Source organism: Gymnogyps californianus, chromosome 3 (assembly GCF_018139145.2).
Source record: "Gymnogyps californianus isolate 813 chromosome 3, ASM1813914v2, whole genome shotgun sequence".
NCBI lineage: Eukaryota > Metazoa > Chordata > Aves > Accipitriformes > Cathartidae > Gymnogyps > Gymnogyps californianus.
The window spans coordinates 95,549,246-95,565,855 of record NC_059473.1 but is presented as its reverse complement, the minus strand read 5'-3'; the positions used below and the strand labels follow the sequence as shown (position 1 = coordinate 95,565,855).

Genomic DNA, 16,610 nt, shown 5'->3' with positions numbered 1-16,610 from the left:
TGGGGGGGGGAAGTGGGACAACACACACAACACACAAAACCCAGCACTATTCCCTCTTTAGTACTTGTGAAAATTTTACCTATGTTCTGAAGTTTAGAGGGGAAAAAACCCCACACGTAAGTGACCCCTATTTCTAACGTATTACACAATGTACTTAAACACCATATTTCATGATCCTCCTGTACATGTATTTGAAACCAACATTTAATATCCATTTTAAAAGTCTGAACTATGTTAAATGGAACATTAAGAAACTAACTGGCTGAAAAATTGATAATTGTATATCAGAAGTATATTATCAGGCTCTGCCTCAGTGGATGAGTTTGCATTCCTTTTATAATCCCACTACAAACTGAATGGACATAGAACAAACATCCAAAATTAAGATCTTTGCATTTCTTGGGTTAACTGTAGAAAGACAAAGGAAAAGGATAAGTTTATATAAAGACAGGACAACAGGTACAAGTAAAGACAACAGGCAAGAATTTTGTCCTCATTTCTCCAGTATCTGGAACACAAAAGCGAAAGAACCTTTCGCAACAATACTGACCAGGGACTTGCTGGCTGTGGAGTAGCTCTACAAAAACCCTGGGGGGGCCTTGGCAGACAGCAAGCTGAAGATAAGCCAGCATGCCCTGGCAGCACGGAAGTCCAGCAGCATCCTAGGCTGTATCAACAGGAGCATGCCCATCTATTAAGGGAAAAGACCATATAGGGAATACCACAGCCAGTTTTGAGGCCCCCACTACAGGTAAGACAGATGAATCTGAGCAAGTTAAGGGGAGAGCTAAGTTGGTCAGAGGGTGTAGCACATGCTGTGCAGAGAAGTCGAGGGAGCCAGGCTTGTTCAGCCTGGAACAGAGACAGCTTTGGAGAGACCTAGTATAGCCTGCCTGCTTATCGAAGAGGTGGAGCCCAGGCTCTTCAGTGGTGCATAGCAGCTCAGTGTGAGACAATGGGTGACAGTGTGTATACCCACACTGGGTAAGAGGAGAAATTTTTTTTTTTTTTCCACCATGAGACAAAAGAGTCTCCATCCTCAGGGTTTTTTCAAGAGCTAGCTGATAAAGCCCTGAGCAACCTGGTCTGACCTTACAGCTTCTTTCTTCGTGCAGGAGGTTGGACTAGATGACCTGAGGTCTCTTCAATCTGAACTATCCTATGAAATGAAAAGTCACAAGAGAATGCTGGTAGAGTCAGAAATCAAAACCAGACTTCCACATCCAAACCCAGCAACTTAATGATTAAACCTTGCTAGAAATAAACATTAGCTACACTATACTTCCAGAGTAAGGACATGTACAGAGCTGAATATTTAACTGACAGCCACGTCAAGGTAGCCTAGAAAAATTAGCTTACATCTCAGCTCAACCACTGTCACTACCTGTATAAACTGTTTAAGCATCTTATTCTGTGCTGTCAGTTAGAATCTTTATGAAGCAAGAGAAACACAAACAAGCAGACAGCCAAAATTATGAAAAAGCTATGGACTTGTCCTCCCTATCGCCTATGCTTGCAAGTACAGCTTACAGCACAGCACATATGATGAAAGACTCTGCAATGATGTCAAAGGCAACAAGAAGGGCTTCTTCAAGTACATAAGTGGCAAGAGGAAGGCGAAGCAAAATGTGGGCCTGCTGCTGAGTGGGGCAGGGGCCCTGGTGACACAGGACATGGAAAACTCTGAGGTACTGAATGCCTTCTTTGCCTCAGTCTTTACTATCAAGACCAAACTTCATGAAACCCAGGTCTGAGAGACCACAGGGAAAGGCTGGAAGATGTAGCCTTGGTGGAAGAGGATCAGATTAGAAAATACTTAAGCAAACTGGACATACAAAGTTGATGGGCCCTGAAGGGATACATCAAGTGCTGACAGAACTGGCAACTGTCATTGTAGGGAACTTTTAGTCAGTACAAAATTCCTAGAATAATGCAGAATACGACTTGACCAAGGCTCATATCATTATATTCTAAAACATTCAGACAGAAGCCAACACTCTGATACATAGCAAGAACGAGGCACAAGCGTTAGAGTACTTATGCATTTGGATTAATGTTAGTTAGATAACTTTTAGTTACCATTTTTCTGGATACATTTGGAAAGTGACATCAAGTCTGTCTTACCTCACCTAAAAAACACTTTCCTCACACCTCTGCCATGAATACACACCCTGGCTGAATACACGAACTGCATAAGCTAAATGTTAAATACAACTTCATGGTGTTTGGCCTTCACAATAGTTCTTTATAGCCCTAGCATAAAGAAGTATAACAAACACAAACAAAACAATTTTAGAAAAGGTCAATACTAGGAGAACAAAGGAAAAAAATCATAACACCCATAGGATTTTCCTGTCTAAATAGACAATGCCACTTATGAAATAGTCTCATTCTTACAGTGAACAGCAGCATCACATTTAATTAGGTAAGCACTCAAGCACTGTCATATGACAAGATACACATCATACTGAAGTTCAGCAATTTTAGGGTATCCAAGTGTCATGATTTAGGCCCAGCCAGCAACAAAGCACCACACAGCTGCTCGCTCACTCCTCCCCCCCCGGCAGGATGGGGAGGAGAAAATACAATGAAAAGGCTTGTGAGTCAAGACCAGGACAGGGAGGGATCACTCACCAATTATAGTCACAGGCAAAACAGACTCAACTTGGGGGAAAAGAAATCATTTTAATTTTGTTACCAATCAAATCAGAGTAGGATAATGAGAAATAGAACCATATCTTAAAAACACACCTTCCCACCACCCCTCCCTTCTTCCCGGGCTCAGCTTTGCTCACGATTCCTCTACCTCCTCTCCCCCCCCAGCAGTGCAGGGGGACAGGGAATGGGGGTTGTGGTCAGTTTATCACACATTGTTTCTGCCGCTCCTTCCTCCTCCTCAGGGGGAGGACTCCTCACACTCTTCCCCTGCTCCAGCGTGGGGCCCCTCCCATGGGGGTCAGCCCTCCATGAGCTTCTCCAACACAAGTCCTTTCCACGGGCTGCAGTCCTCCACAAACTGCTTCAGTGTGGGCTTTCCCACGGAGTCACGGCCTTCTCCAGGCCCAGCCACCTGCTCCGCCGTGGGGTCCTCCACGGGCTGCAGGGGAATCTCTGCTCCACTGTTAACCTCCATGGGCTGCAGGGGAATCTCTGCTCCGGTGCACCTCCTCCCTCTCCTTCACTGACCTCGGGGTCTGCATGGTTGTTCCTCTCACATCCCACTCCTCTCTCTCTGCTGCAACTTTTTTTTAGCAGTCTTTGCCCTTCTTAAATATGCTATCACAGAGGCGCTACCACCATCGCTGATGGGTTTGGCCTTGGCCAGAGGCAGGTCTGTCTTGGAGCCAGCTGGCATTGGCTCTGTCAGACACAGGGGAAGCTTCTAGCAGCTTGTCACAGAAGCCACCCCTGTAGCCCCTCCCCCGCTGCCAAAACCCGGCCACACAAATCTAACACACCAAGTAACATCTAAAAGCTGTGTTAAGTGAAGACTCCATGGAAGAAAGTACCTTCCCCTCCCCACCATTAATATCATAGGACACAACATTGGAATCCTTGCTGCCAAATGGGGACTGTGCTGAAAGCAGACACTGCCAGTGTCTCCTCTCTGTACTTTAAAGACAGTTCTGATTTTTTTTTTGTCTGAACAGAAAGAAAACAAAAAGACTTACTGTAGTGAGCAGTTAGTCAAGCTAGAAAACTGTCACCAAGAAAGTTAGTTTTCTTGTTCAGTCAATGATGAGTACGCCAAAATAAGTTAGTAGCAAGTTATGCAAAGCTCAGAACAAATCTCAAACTTACGACTACTTCCAAATTCTTCAAACAGGAGCTTCACTTTCTCCCACTCTGTGGAATTCTTCTTGTTGGGAATATCCAAAGGAACAAAAGCACTGTAACAAAGCAAGAAAGTCATCTCACTTGCCCTAATTAGTCAAATATCAAAAGAATTCTACTTCCAAGTTAAGAAAATAGAAATCCATTTATTCCTGAAGAAAAATTGTATGACATTAGGTTTAAAAAATTCTGAAGGCAATGTTTCATTTTATTCACATTCCCCTCAAATGCTGTGTTTGGATCAGCAGAGTACATGTGCGAGTGTGTGCAAAGTCACGTCTGAGGTCAATGAACAAGTGATTTTCTATTTACCAGTTCTAACAGAGAGAAGGACCCTGCACTCAAGCATCATTAAAAGATGTATTAAATCTGATTTACTATCGTGGTTTGACTTGTGCAGAGGAGCAAAAAGACTTTAAGCACCAATTGAGACAAATTCTCTTATAAATCCACACTTCTAGAAGCTAGAATAAAACAATTAATGATTCCCACACCAAGCATTGAAGGGACATGTTTATCTTCCATTATTACAACTAAAATTATAACACATCTGCTGCATTCCATTCCTTGTTCTGTAGTTGGCCCAGAGATCTGAACTGCAGAGAAGTCCATTACATATTTTTGACCTTCCAATAAGCAGAGACTAGCAAAGAGTGCTCAGAAGAATGTCAAGCAGAGCAGTCCCCTGGCTGAAAGCTTCCTGCTGTCAGTCTCCCCATCTAAAGTCGAATAGTAAGAGTAACTCTTCAGCATCTCCACAGACAAAACAGCTAGTTTTGTAACAGCTGGAAAACCAGTACCTCCATACCAATCTGAAACCATAGCTTCCAGACATAAAACAGAATGCCTACAAATCACAAGGAAGTCAGATTTGGAGGGAAACTTTTTAGGTAGAGAATGCAAGAACCCAAACCAAAGTCCATAAAGAATGCTCGCAAGTATCTTGGACTTTTGTAAGAAAGAGTACATAACTAAATCCCTGCTTCAAGTCCCAATAAACAAACGAATAATGAATATGCATCTTCCAGGAGTATGCCTCAAACTTCAAGTACAGCACATAAGCATGTGTTTCAAAGGTTAGTGCTAAACTAACTGTGTGCACTTATAATCATCACAGCAAAACCAAAACCAAACTGGTACTCTGCAAAGTTAAAATTTTAAAAACTAAAACCTTAAGTGTTTGATTTTTAGCTTCTTAACTGTGCAAGATGTAGATTAAGGCTAGCATTTACTTAAGTTGATGCATGCTTGCTGACTTTAGATTTTGTTCTTGTATCTGCCTCTAGTAGTAATTCTTTCTGTAAAATAGCATCCAGGCAAAAATCAAGATGCAGGTATTAAAACAAAGTTAGGCAAAATTTCCATTTACAAGAGAGCAACACAAATAACTGCAGGTTTATTTGCTAAAAGGGTTAAAATAGGAGAGTCTGGGAAACTAAGTGAGCTCAAGTCCTTTTATTCTAGCATCAGTATGAATTTGCTATCTGTGGACCACATGCAGGGCACAAATGAGATGTAAGAACATCCTAGGACACTTACAACTTGCTTGCCTTTTTTCCCCCCCTCCCAGAGCAATAGGGTTAAGTTTTTTTTTTCCTGAGACTACCTACAACTAGCATGTCAAAGGACAATAATCAGAGCAGAAGCCACAGTACCCATTATACACACTTTTCAATTAGTATTCAGCTAAATCTTGACTGAAGGAGATGGACATCTTATTCTGTTCCTGCTCAAGTTCCATGCACCAAGGGCCTCGGAAAGGAACGCAGGAGCAATAAATTCACACACTTTAGTCCCAAGCAAGCAGGAATCTTATTTCCCCTCCTGAACAGGGTCCCTCAACTAGTAGCAAATGAGCCAGAAGGCTAAATAGCCCACTTGAACAGACTTTTGCCCTCTAGCTTAACAGGCCACAAGAACAACGAGATAGAGTTAGCATGCCTAGCCCTCTACAGAACTGCATCTAGTCCACCCTCCCAAAGGATCTCTGAAACACAAACCATCCATTGCACCAGCACAGCACACAGCAGTTTAGGCCTATTCTTCATGCATGCTAAGCAAGACGAAATTTGACAAAAGTCTTGGCTATTTTGCTATGTGGACTAAATGGTCAACACAGCCTGAGGGTCACAGTAGCCATCAACAAGAATGAGAAGTTTCCATGCTAAATAACTCCATTCACCTGTCATCACTGATGTAATACAAGTCAGCCCATTGACAGCAAGTGAATAGAGTACAAGTGCCAGTGCAGGGTTTTACAGGCATAGCTGAGAATTCAGTTAATGCAAGCAAACAGAGCAGCTCAGCTGTGATGTCTTACGCTTGGAGTTCTGGACACAAATGAAATTATTAACCACAGTAATTTTAAGAATAGAAGCAAACTGCTATGCTGTTTAAAACACATCCTGGGAATATTATGATTAAGATCTAGATCAATATCTAGGCTGCAGAAGGAAAGTAAATGCAAGACAAGCAGTTTAAAACTATTAACTTTTGGCAGGGCTAATAACACACAGGTGTAGATGGGTCAAGTTTGATCCTTAAATCAAAGAGTGCCATTAACTGTCATCCTTAGGAAAATAATTTCTAACACACTAGATTTAAACTCATTTCCTTGAAGTGAGTTCTGCTATAATACAATTTGCATAATTATTTACTGGCTGATTAGACATATATTCATACCTTTTTAAAAGCTAATGGCTCTAGAAAATTTAAGGTAACCAGTTTAATTCCAAACACCGACAGTCACGGAAACATTCCTTTTAGAACCAAACATTCATTAGCCTCAAAAGCTAATATTTTAGTTCAAACCAGACTGCTGTATAAGGGTGTCCTAATGTAGATTGTAGTATCTCAAGCTCCTTGCTCCAGCACATGACATTTAGAGTAAATTAACTATATTCAAGGAAAGTAGATAATTTCTAAGAAGTGAAAGGCATTACAAGTAAATATTAGTTCCGAGTATCCCAGTATAACTTTGTGCTATACTTGGCTTTTAATGATACTCTGCATCAAGTTGTGTGCAGAGCATTTAAGTGCTATTACATACATGGACATTTTTGCCACAGCAAGAGGCTTTGTAACAGACAACTAGAGTAAGAGGTATAAATACTACTCCTGCTAACAATTTCGACAATGGAATCCTGCTCATTGAGCCGTGTTATCAACTTAGGAAAAAACCTCCAAGATCATGTGGCACAAAACAGATATTGTGTTTCCCAAAATAGTCACACAGATCTCTAATGGAGCAAGGTAAACATCCAGGTAAGAATAAGATATTCTTAAACTTCAAGCTTAATATAGCTTTTATGGTTTCTTTGAGGAATGCTGACCAGGAAAGAGGCAGGAACTTCTTGCTTAGACCTACCTTTAAAGGAACCAAGCTATTTATTGACCTGTTTTAATTACACAGATTACTTGCTAAATCAATCAGAACACAGGTTGTCTTGATATGAGACTAGTCATGTAAGCATAAGATGACAGACTATTTGCTAGGTGCTTAACAGGAAATATTGCAACCCCTCTTGCTCTTGTAACCTGTGTGCATAAGTATTCTAGGCCATTAAGCCTAGCCTCCTAAAATTAAATCCACTACATAAAACTCCAGTCTGTTTTAATGTTGGTCTAATCCTGACCACCAGTGAGAAAAGTCTCCTGCTACTGCCAGGTATAGGCAGTACTGCAAGATTGGTCTTCACCACCACATTCAGTTGAGCCCCTCATGTAGAAGCTTCAGCTGGAACACTTATCCCTTTCCTATCACACTGGGAATTCAGAGGCTGTTCTTCGCCCTTGCTGTGCGGACAGTTGACTAAGATAGATAACTTCTCCATAACAAGCATGTACATAAACACTGAGACACCTGCTATTTTATACACACACACATATATATATAAACTATACTAGAACAAAAGTTCACATTTTTCTTCAGCACAGTCACCTCATATGCTTCCTGAACTGAGCTGTTCAGTCTTGTAGTTTCCCTTAAAGGGGACATACAAGAATTATACTCTTCTGCAGGAGCATCTTAAGTAGCAAGGGTGCTTTCCCATTCCGAGGGCATTAGGATGATGCTACTATTTAATCATTACTATCCTAAAAGAAAGCAAGCAACCTCATACATATAATAGCAGAAAAATTGTTCCAATTAGAACCCAGAAATACTAAAATCCCTATCAGTATCTAAAAGAGTCCTGCCTCCCTGCAGCAGATACTCCTGCTGTTTAGATCCGTGGGTTTCAAGTCTGTACCTATGGAGAAGCACCGTTCAGTAACTGACTTAGTCCCAGGCCAAGTACTACAGCTGTCTGGTTTGCAAGTCAATCTCACTGTCATATGGCACAGTATCAGAGGGGATCATGGAAGCTGCTGTAATTTGCAAGTTGCGAAGACTTTAAAGAACAAGCCTAAGAGCACAGACAACAATTAAGAATTCAAGAATCAAGTTCCATCTTACTGGAAGAAAAGAACAAACATGCTGACAGCTACTGAGGATTCAGCTGACACCTGCTAGAGATACTGCAAAATTTTCTAAACTGGATATATTATACAGTATATATATGTATGCCTATGATGTGAGCCAACAGCCAGAGAAACAGCTTTTGTCAGAAGCTTTAGTAATATTTCTAGACCATGATTAAGCTAACTCAAACTCCTTTAGTCTCTCATAATAGCAAATATGTTACTTTTAATCGACAGGACAGACTTCTTAGAAATGTACCTTAAGTGTTTATCAAAATTAAAACAATATTCCAATAAGGTGGTATACAATTAGAAGCATTAATTTCACTCTAGTTTCTACTTCACACTCCAGTACTTCAATATGGATCATTTTAGCATACATTTTGTAAATTTTACCAACTTCATTGCTGCAGTGAAAATGCTAAAAAGCTTATGACACAGCATACATTAGAAACATTTAATACTGATGTGCATGTACTGCTTAATGGTCATCTTAAATTGAATTTGTAATACTGCTTGGAGTTTCAGAATAACAGCACTTGCTGCAAACAAGTTACCCACTTCTAGTAATGTGCCTTGTATGATAAAGGTTTTGCTGGCATTTGTTTGAAAGGCAGACAACTATATCAAGTATAACCCCACACTGTCCTTATGTCCTTCACAGAACACTTCCACTTAGGAAATTACTAACCACGTAACACCTACTTAATATTCCTAAAAGTTGTTTTGGGATGTCCATGAAAGCATTTGATAGAGGCAGAAAACAGGAAGAGCACAAATATTTTATTCCCTGTTATACAATGAGATATCAATACAGTTGTAAATGTCATAGCCATCATGCCCTTGATAGACGTTCATGTTGCACAAACAGGCAGAACCTGGAAGCACAAGTACCTCCACAATTAAGAAAACCATTTTAGCTTCCAGTTAACTCTTACTTTTCAGGTACCTAATTCTCAGGATATTTAAGCCCTATTAGAGATTAAGCTACATACTCATTACACGGGTTGAGTGCACCATAATCTACCTTTTTGATCTTGCACAGAACAAAATTCTGTTTGGTGTTCTATTTAGTATATCCCCTGTTAATATTTGATACAAATACTTACCCAATTAAGAGAAGAACCGCACAAATTGTGATGAATCCCAGAGTATATTTGAGTGCAGTTTTAACCTGCTGTATATTAAAGAGAAAGTTAATATATTAACATAAAATAAATCCAAGGGGATTTGTCCAACAAGTTATGGCAAAGCATACTTAGCATAACAGGTGTTCTACAAAAGGACCTCCGCAGAAAACATGAGTAGTTTTAGATACAAGCCAGAAGTATACATTCTTGAAGAGTCTCATAGCTTGGGAACTATGAACAGTGACATTGAATTATGCTTCCATCATAAACTGTGCACTTGAGTAGCTGTGGCCAGAAGCCAGGGTACATTCACTCAGTGCAAATACACTGAAAGAAAATTCGTATTACCCATGCTTTATATTATGACTATGATTAGAAGTCTTTTTTCTCATGTTAAGGTTACAACTGAATAGAGGTGGAAATGATCATGATCAATGATTAAAAGATTCTTTAAGAAAAGTATTTTCATTTGAGAAGTTAGCACCTTACTGGCATGCATTTATTGTATTCTCTGGAATGTCATGCATGTCAAAAATCTTTAGTGCATTACAAAAATAACCAAGTGCTAGCTTCATATAAATTACTATTGCCTACTTCAAGGAAAAAAATGCAAACGCTACAAAAAGGAAGGTACTCAAATTTAGTGTCTATCTCAGGATCAGTATAATCTTCCTGTCTTCTACTTTAAAACCTGTTCATACATGTTTTCTATTCTAAGGAAAATCTCATGTAAGAAGTTTTAGCTTCCTCTATATGAAATCAGGCTCAAAGGAATTTGTAGGAAGTTTAAAGAATTCAGGGCAACACAGATGTTAATTACTTATCTCACTGAAGTTTCATTTCATTTGAGATCACAGTGCTTAGAGTAGACTATGTCAGATAACCATTATTAAGAGCTGCCTCAGCATCTTAAAAGAACTGTACTAATAGACTTTGAAATGCTATTAACATTGTAGTATTGAAATTAGACAATTATTCTTGCTTTCAGTTTTGCCTGTATTCATTTGTCTTTTCACTGCTTGGTGCATTTGCTAAAGTGAACTTACTGAGCACGTGTTGCCATCATCTTCTTCCTTCTCCTCATAATAGAAATAGACAAAGGGGATCCACAGAAAGACGCAGAACAGTATGATGGAGTACAAAGCTAGGAGAAAGAATTTAATTAAATGAAGAGACAAAGTTACATTGGCACTTTGTTTACTGCACAGTAATTCAAAGGAAAGAATCAAATATTAGTTTCCTCTCATTCTAGCTCTTGCTAATTTCAAGCACTGAAAAGTTAATAAAATTTACTAGCCAGTGTATGAACTATTACTGTTTTGTGAACTCCAAAGGACTTCTAGAATTAACCCTTTCAGACTAAGAATTTCAGATCCACCTTCAATTCAGCAATGATAAAAAGACTAAAAGTAATCATCTGCATGCAGGTGATATACAGGTCTAGCACACTGGGGAAGAGGTAGCAAAGAAGCAAGCTATGCTACCTAATAACAGAAGTTGTTCATAGAAAAGATATACACAAAAACATAACAAATTTAAAGCTATTTTGATCACTGGACTCCATTTCAGGGGATGTTCTACTATTAATGTAAGTACATGCTAGATGGAAGGCATGGTCCTGTTATTGATGACCTCAATTCACAAAATTGAACAAGCCATAGCAATATAGCATCATTGCTTAACATCCCTTTTTTAAAGGGGGGACTAACTGGAGATTGCAACAGACATTTATCTGAGTAGCCACTAAATCAAAACAGTCATACTGTCGTTACTTTGATGCACAAGTGATCTTAAGAGACTTTAAACCAGCTAGTTTAACATAAGTGAAGGGTTAAACTAACATATAAGTCTTCACAAATACTAACTGGCAAGTTTGAAGACATTAAGAAAGCTATTCAAAATCAGTTGGACTGATTAGCCAGTGATATGAAGGGAGGAGACCAATTTCAGGTCAAGAATTTCAAGTTTAAATCTTCAGCTCTCTGTATTATAAGAAGTTACGTACTTTTTAGGACATCATTATTTAGCAAAATCCTTCAATACTTCAAAATACCTTATACCATGAACATTTCAGAAGTCTATTAGAAACTAAAAACTGTCAAGCAGTATGTTCCAGTATTTGCACCCCACAAGAAAGGTATCCTAGGATATTTAACCAAGTCTTCAAAATGTTAGAAGTACCACACAACCAAGATTGCTTGTGCCAGCACAAAATCACCCCTTTGAGTGGTTAAGTGAAGATACCCAGGACCACACAAATCCTGTGATCTTTGGCTATTTTTCGTCTTTGCCTCGTTTTGCATAACTAATTAGTGCCTTCCCACCACTAACCAATATAATTGTCCCTAAGTTAAGTTTGTGGCCTCTTATCTTGGCTAGTGCACTCCTTACAGTATCCTTGTCCTTCAAAGAAATCCATCTCAGCATTTTTACTGAATGTAGTGTAGAAGCCAAATAAAGTATTAACACCTAGAACCTAGGTATGAATGAGAAATTATTTCTAAACAGAATTCATGCTTTGAAAAAATATTTCAAGGTGTTAGAGGTATCTACTGTTTAAAGTGCGGAGTTAGTACGACAGTGCAACAAACAGAACAAGTTCTTGGTTAGTTTATAAACTTTCTCACATTTGCCAAAAACATAAAATTCAGGGCTCTAAGACACCTTAAAACTTCAAACTCTGAAATGTAGCATTCTTAGACCTTTAGAGCAGTACTCAAACCACTTCAATATTGTGAATGCTTTCAGAAATCGAGCCTCTCTAACCTAAAATCTGGGTTTTTTTCCCGACTAGTCCTAAAACCACACTGCACTGTGCCAGTAAGTCAGGCAAGTTACCTGCGTCATTAAACAAAGATCAGAACAATCAGCCCATAGAGGTCACTGCAAGCACAGAAAACATCCTCGCTTCCAAGTTTTACTATGTTAACTTCAGCGTACCTTACTCCATATACGAGGTACACCCATAGCTCATTAGATAATGGGACTGATCCATGTTTCTTCCAAGGGGATAAAGGAAGAAATACTCAAATTCAAGAGAATATCTATGAACTGTGTGAAATAAGGCTACCATTTACCACTACACCAATCAAACATAGGTACTACCTAGATGCTGTTGCTGCAGTAACTTAATTCAATTTTAAGAGAACAGCTCAGGCTTCTGACACTAAACTTAGTTTTTTTGAATTTAAGCCACTGGTGTTCAGTTACTGAATACATAGCTAATCTATATCTTGAATTTGTTTTACATAGTATGTTTTATCATATTATAAAACTATAAATCCTTTCCTTTCTGAAAACTGTTTCCTGACACTCTCCTGTAATTATTTATACTGATGTCCAGTTTTCTAAGTTTTACTGATCTGCAACAGTATATTAGCAGAGGACTACTCTCAATGGCTACTGACAATCAGCTATACTTACCACTGAACTTTTTGTTGAATTGTCTTATTTAATTGGACTGAGGCTGTTGAATTGATGTATAGTTTGTCCAGCCTTCACCAGGTTTTGAAAAAGCCATTCATAGCACAAGCATCCGAACAGCATGCAACAAGTCAAGTAAGCAAAGTTTTCAACTATGTTCAAGAAACACTACCAAAAAAATATTCTTTTCACATACTGCTATTAACATCACTGCATTCAGCTTTTAAAGGACTGTCACAAGTGTTTGGCAACTGACTTGTCAAAAAGTTTTGGAAATATATCTTATTAGCTTTAAGTCATCTATTCCAAGCTTCCAGGCTAAGTGGTGCCTCAACTCAAATAGTGAATTAGCAAGCTTAAACCATTACAGTAAAGCTTAAGTCAGAGGCAATTCTATAAAAAAACCTTTACAGAAGTGATAACAGTTCGATACCATGACCATGTGAATACCTAGAGGAGTCTGTGTGCCAAACAAGTGGCTGAATTTAAGTATTTTTACATATCAGATCTGACTTCCACAGTAAAGGCAGTCAGAAAAAATGACTATACTAGTTCTCCAAACCCACCATTTCAGTAATACATTGCAATATGCAAAGAGTTCATGTAAAACCAGATCAAAGACACATCAAAACAAGGTATTTTCATTCAGTAAGAATTAACTTCTATTGAACTATGCATTGTTACCAATGGTTCTATTTCAATTTCTTCAAACTCATTTCCTTTTCCACATCCAATGGCTCGGAGGATAACAATGTTTAGGATATTGTTTGCATTCTGGAGTATTTCAGTCAAGTTTAGATGCAAGTCTAAGCAGCTCTAAATAGAATATTGCATAAAGCTCTTGACATCCTCCCTAAGTTTCATACCTTTGAAGTTAACATCTATAAGCTTCTCTTCATTGTCAGTGTAAACAAAACAAATGACCACCCAGATTAGCCTTACCAAAAGGTTCAATAACTGTACTTTCTGTCAAGTCATAGTTAACTCAATCCAATCCCCAAGCTCTTGCCAGTGTTCTCCAACCCCCAAGTTCTTGCCAGGAATTTATCAAATTAAGAAAAAACTCCATACTGGTTTAACAATATGCCATGTCAGCAGGAAAACAATAGGGTAGAGTTTAGCCTAGAGTTTTTGCAACCCGATGTAGTAAAGTGTTGAATCCTCTGGAAAATGGAGTAAAGCAGCGCATGATGAAGGATCGAACCTTTTAAAGATCCCACTAAGCCCTCTTACGTCAAGCTAACTCCTCAGTAATTTGAAGCTAAATATTACCCACCTTCTTTTGTATACTCTTCCCTCAACTATCAAACCTAAATGCTTCAACTCACTGAAAGGTTACTTTGTAGCAACTGAGTTATTTTTTAGAAATTACCTGAGTAGCCAAAATCAACTCTGAAGGAAAGTAAAGTCAGTCAAGTATTAGAAAACACCACTCAACAACTTGAAGAGAGCAAGAGGTACCTTCTGGTCTTTATTTTGAAAAGCCAAGCCACATCTGACCAAAGATATATTTATTGTCAAATTAGCAATATAAGGTTAAAAAGTTGGTTTCAGACAATACTACTAAACTAATTAAAACTTATCTAAGAGCTGATTAACAAGCTACAAGAAATACCTACCTAGCCAGTCCCATACTATCTATAGAAGCATGTTAAAAAGATTGATTCCCATGGTTTAGTTGTTCCAGATCATAGCAAATTAATGCCTTTCCCACAGAACTCTTTCAGCTCAAGCCCTACACCTTCTTAAAAAAGACTGTACTGGCTATTAAACTAGTGGAAGAACCTAATAAGGTGTATTTCTGCAAGCCTTTGCTAATAAAACATCCTTCCATTTCTGCAATTCTCAATATAAATTTGGAAAAAACATAACAATCCTGTAAAAATCAGTGCAGAAAGCAAAAGTGGGGTCAGACCAATGGTTTATCAAGCCCAGTACTGTCTTCTCAACAGTGGCAAAAGGAGGAGATACTTAGAGAAAGCATGTGAGCCTGGTCACTTCCTGCAGTTTCAGCCTTTAGGACTCCCCAGCCAGCCACCACTGGAGCATCCTGGCCTATTCCCTTTTCCTACTCAAAATGAGTCCATCTCAAGCAGGCAAGTGACATCAAAAAGCTAGCAGCAAGGCTGATGCTGTTGTGGTACTGATAATCAACTACAGTATACTTAGAGCAGTAGTAAGTGTAACTGGATATTGAAGCCTCATCTGATCCTAGTCAGTCAGTTATTTCTGTGGAAAAGCTTTCAATTTTCACCCTCATCTAAAACATGATTAGGTCAGATTTGTCTTTACCACATTTGGGTTGGTCTTTAGCTAAACTAAAATCCTCAAGCTGAAATTCAGCATGTGAAGTACACTACAGGAGTTGCTTCTAGATTCAAGTCTCTCTACCCCGTGATCCATTCTTGAGTCTGAAGGCAGGGACAAAAGCCACACTACAGAGCTAGATCATGTTTCCAAGTTAAATACATAGTTTTTACTTGTGAGTTCAAGACTGCATAAGTGTAGCTAAAATATTCAGACATAACTATTTACTTCTAACCATAAGCACCCGAGAAGCAAACCATAAAGCAAGTCAACATTCCACACCAATAACAAAAGAAAAACCAGAATCTTAATTACTTGACCACAGCAGTCAGATGCTGAAATGCCTTCCTCAGTGACCATTAAGAGGCAAGTCACATCTTATCCAAGGAGGGGTCCCGCTTCCCCCTCTCCACCATCCACCTGCCATATTAAAACTCTTCCTTGCACCAGCTCCAGTGTTTGCTAGACCTTGTGCTGGGTCACCTTAACTCACCACACTGGCAGAAAAGAGCCACAAATCTTGCAGCACAGGTGGCCAACAGCACCTTGGGCTGCATTAGGAAGGGTGTCACGACCAGATGGAGGAAGGTAATTATTCCCCTTGACTCAATGTGGTCTCACCAGCACTCCAGAATTGGAGTGCCATGTCCAGTTCTGGGCTCCCCAGTACAAGAGACACACATACTGGAGAGTACAGCGAAGAGCAACAGCAATTAAGGGCTTGAGCATCTGAGAGAGCTGGGACTGTTCAGCCTGGAGAAAAGGTGGCTTTGGGAGGGATCTTATCCATGTGTATAAATACTTGCATGGGATTGAAGACTGTGGCAGACTTCTCAGTGGTGCCCAGGGAAAGGATGAAAAGGGAATGAGCACAAACTGAAATACAGGAATTTCCATTTAAAAAAGAACTTTTATTCTGCCTGCAGTCAGAAACTGGAACAGGCTACTCAAAGACATAATAGTCTTCATTCTTGGAAATATTCAGAATCCAACTGGAGTCTGACATAAATGAGCTGCTGTGAATAGGGAGTATATTGAACTATATTATCTCCAGAGTTCCCTTTCCAGCCTCAGCATTTCTGTGAGTCAAAGTGAATGTCTACCAATTTTGAAATTTGGGTTAGCACACCACAAGCATCCATCAAATACCAACAATGGCTCAAGCAGGGGGGCAAAAGGCACACTAGCGTGCTGCTGGAAACAGGACCCCTTCTAGCACAAAGAGTGCACTTCCATTCCAGAGAGCATCTAGCTTTAATCCTTAAGTGATACTTCTCACAGTATTTAAGCTACTGACTACAAAAATTGAGCGAAGTTAATTCCAGGTGCAGCTAAAGCTTTGTTTCTGCCAACTCAATTGTGGAAGTCAGCAGACCTGTAGAGCTATAATGGTCCTCCTTGGGGGTTCTTCAGTGAAGACCTTGGGAAATCCCCAAGTAGAGACCAATACCTTCA

General features: G+C 39.3%; 1 protein-coding gene across 1 annotated transcript in view; it reads right to left on the bottom strand.

Moving 5' to 3' along the window:
• The window catches only part of LMBRD1 (LMBR1 domain containing 1), an 86,317-nt gene that overhangs the window by 54,128 nt on the left and 15,579 nt on the right, over positions 1 to 16,610 (bottom strand). Inside the window, exons 4-6 of the mRNA XM_050893833.1 lie at positions 10,472 to 10,569; positions 9,405 to 9,472; positions 3,802 to 3,890 (exon numbers count right to left, since the gene is read on the bottom strand). Of these exons, the coding sequence (XP_050749790.1) occupies positions 3,802 to 3,890; positions 9,405 to 9,472; positions 10,472 to 10,569 (255 nt within the window). The remainder of the gene's footprint in view (positions 1 to 3,801; positions 3,891 to 9,404; positions 9,473 to 10,471; positions 10,570 to 16,610) is intronic.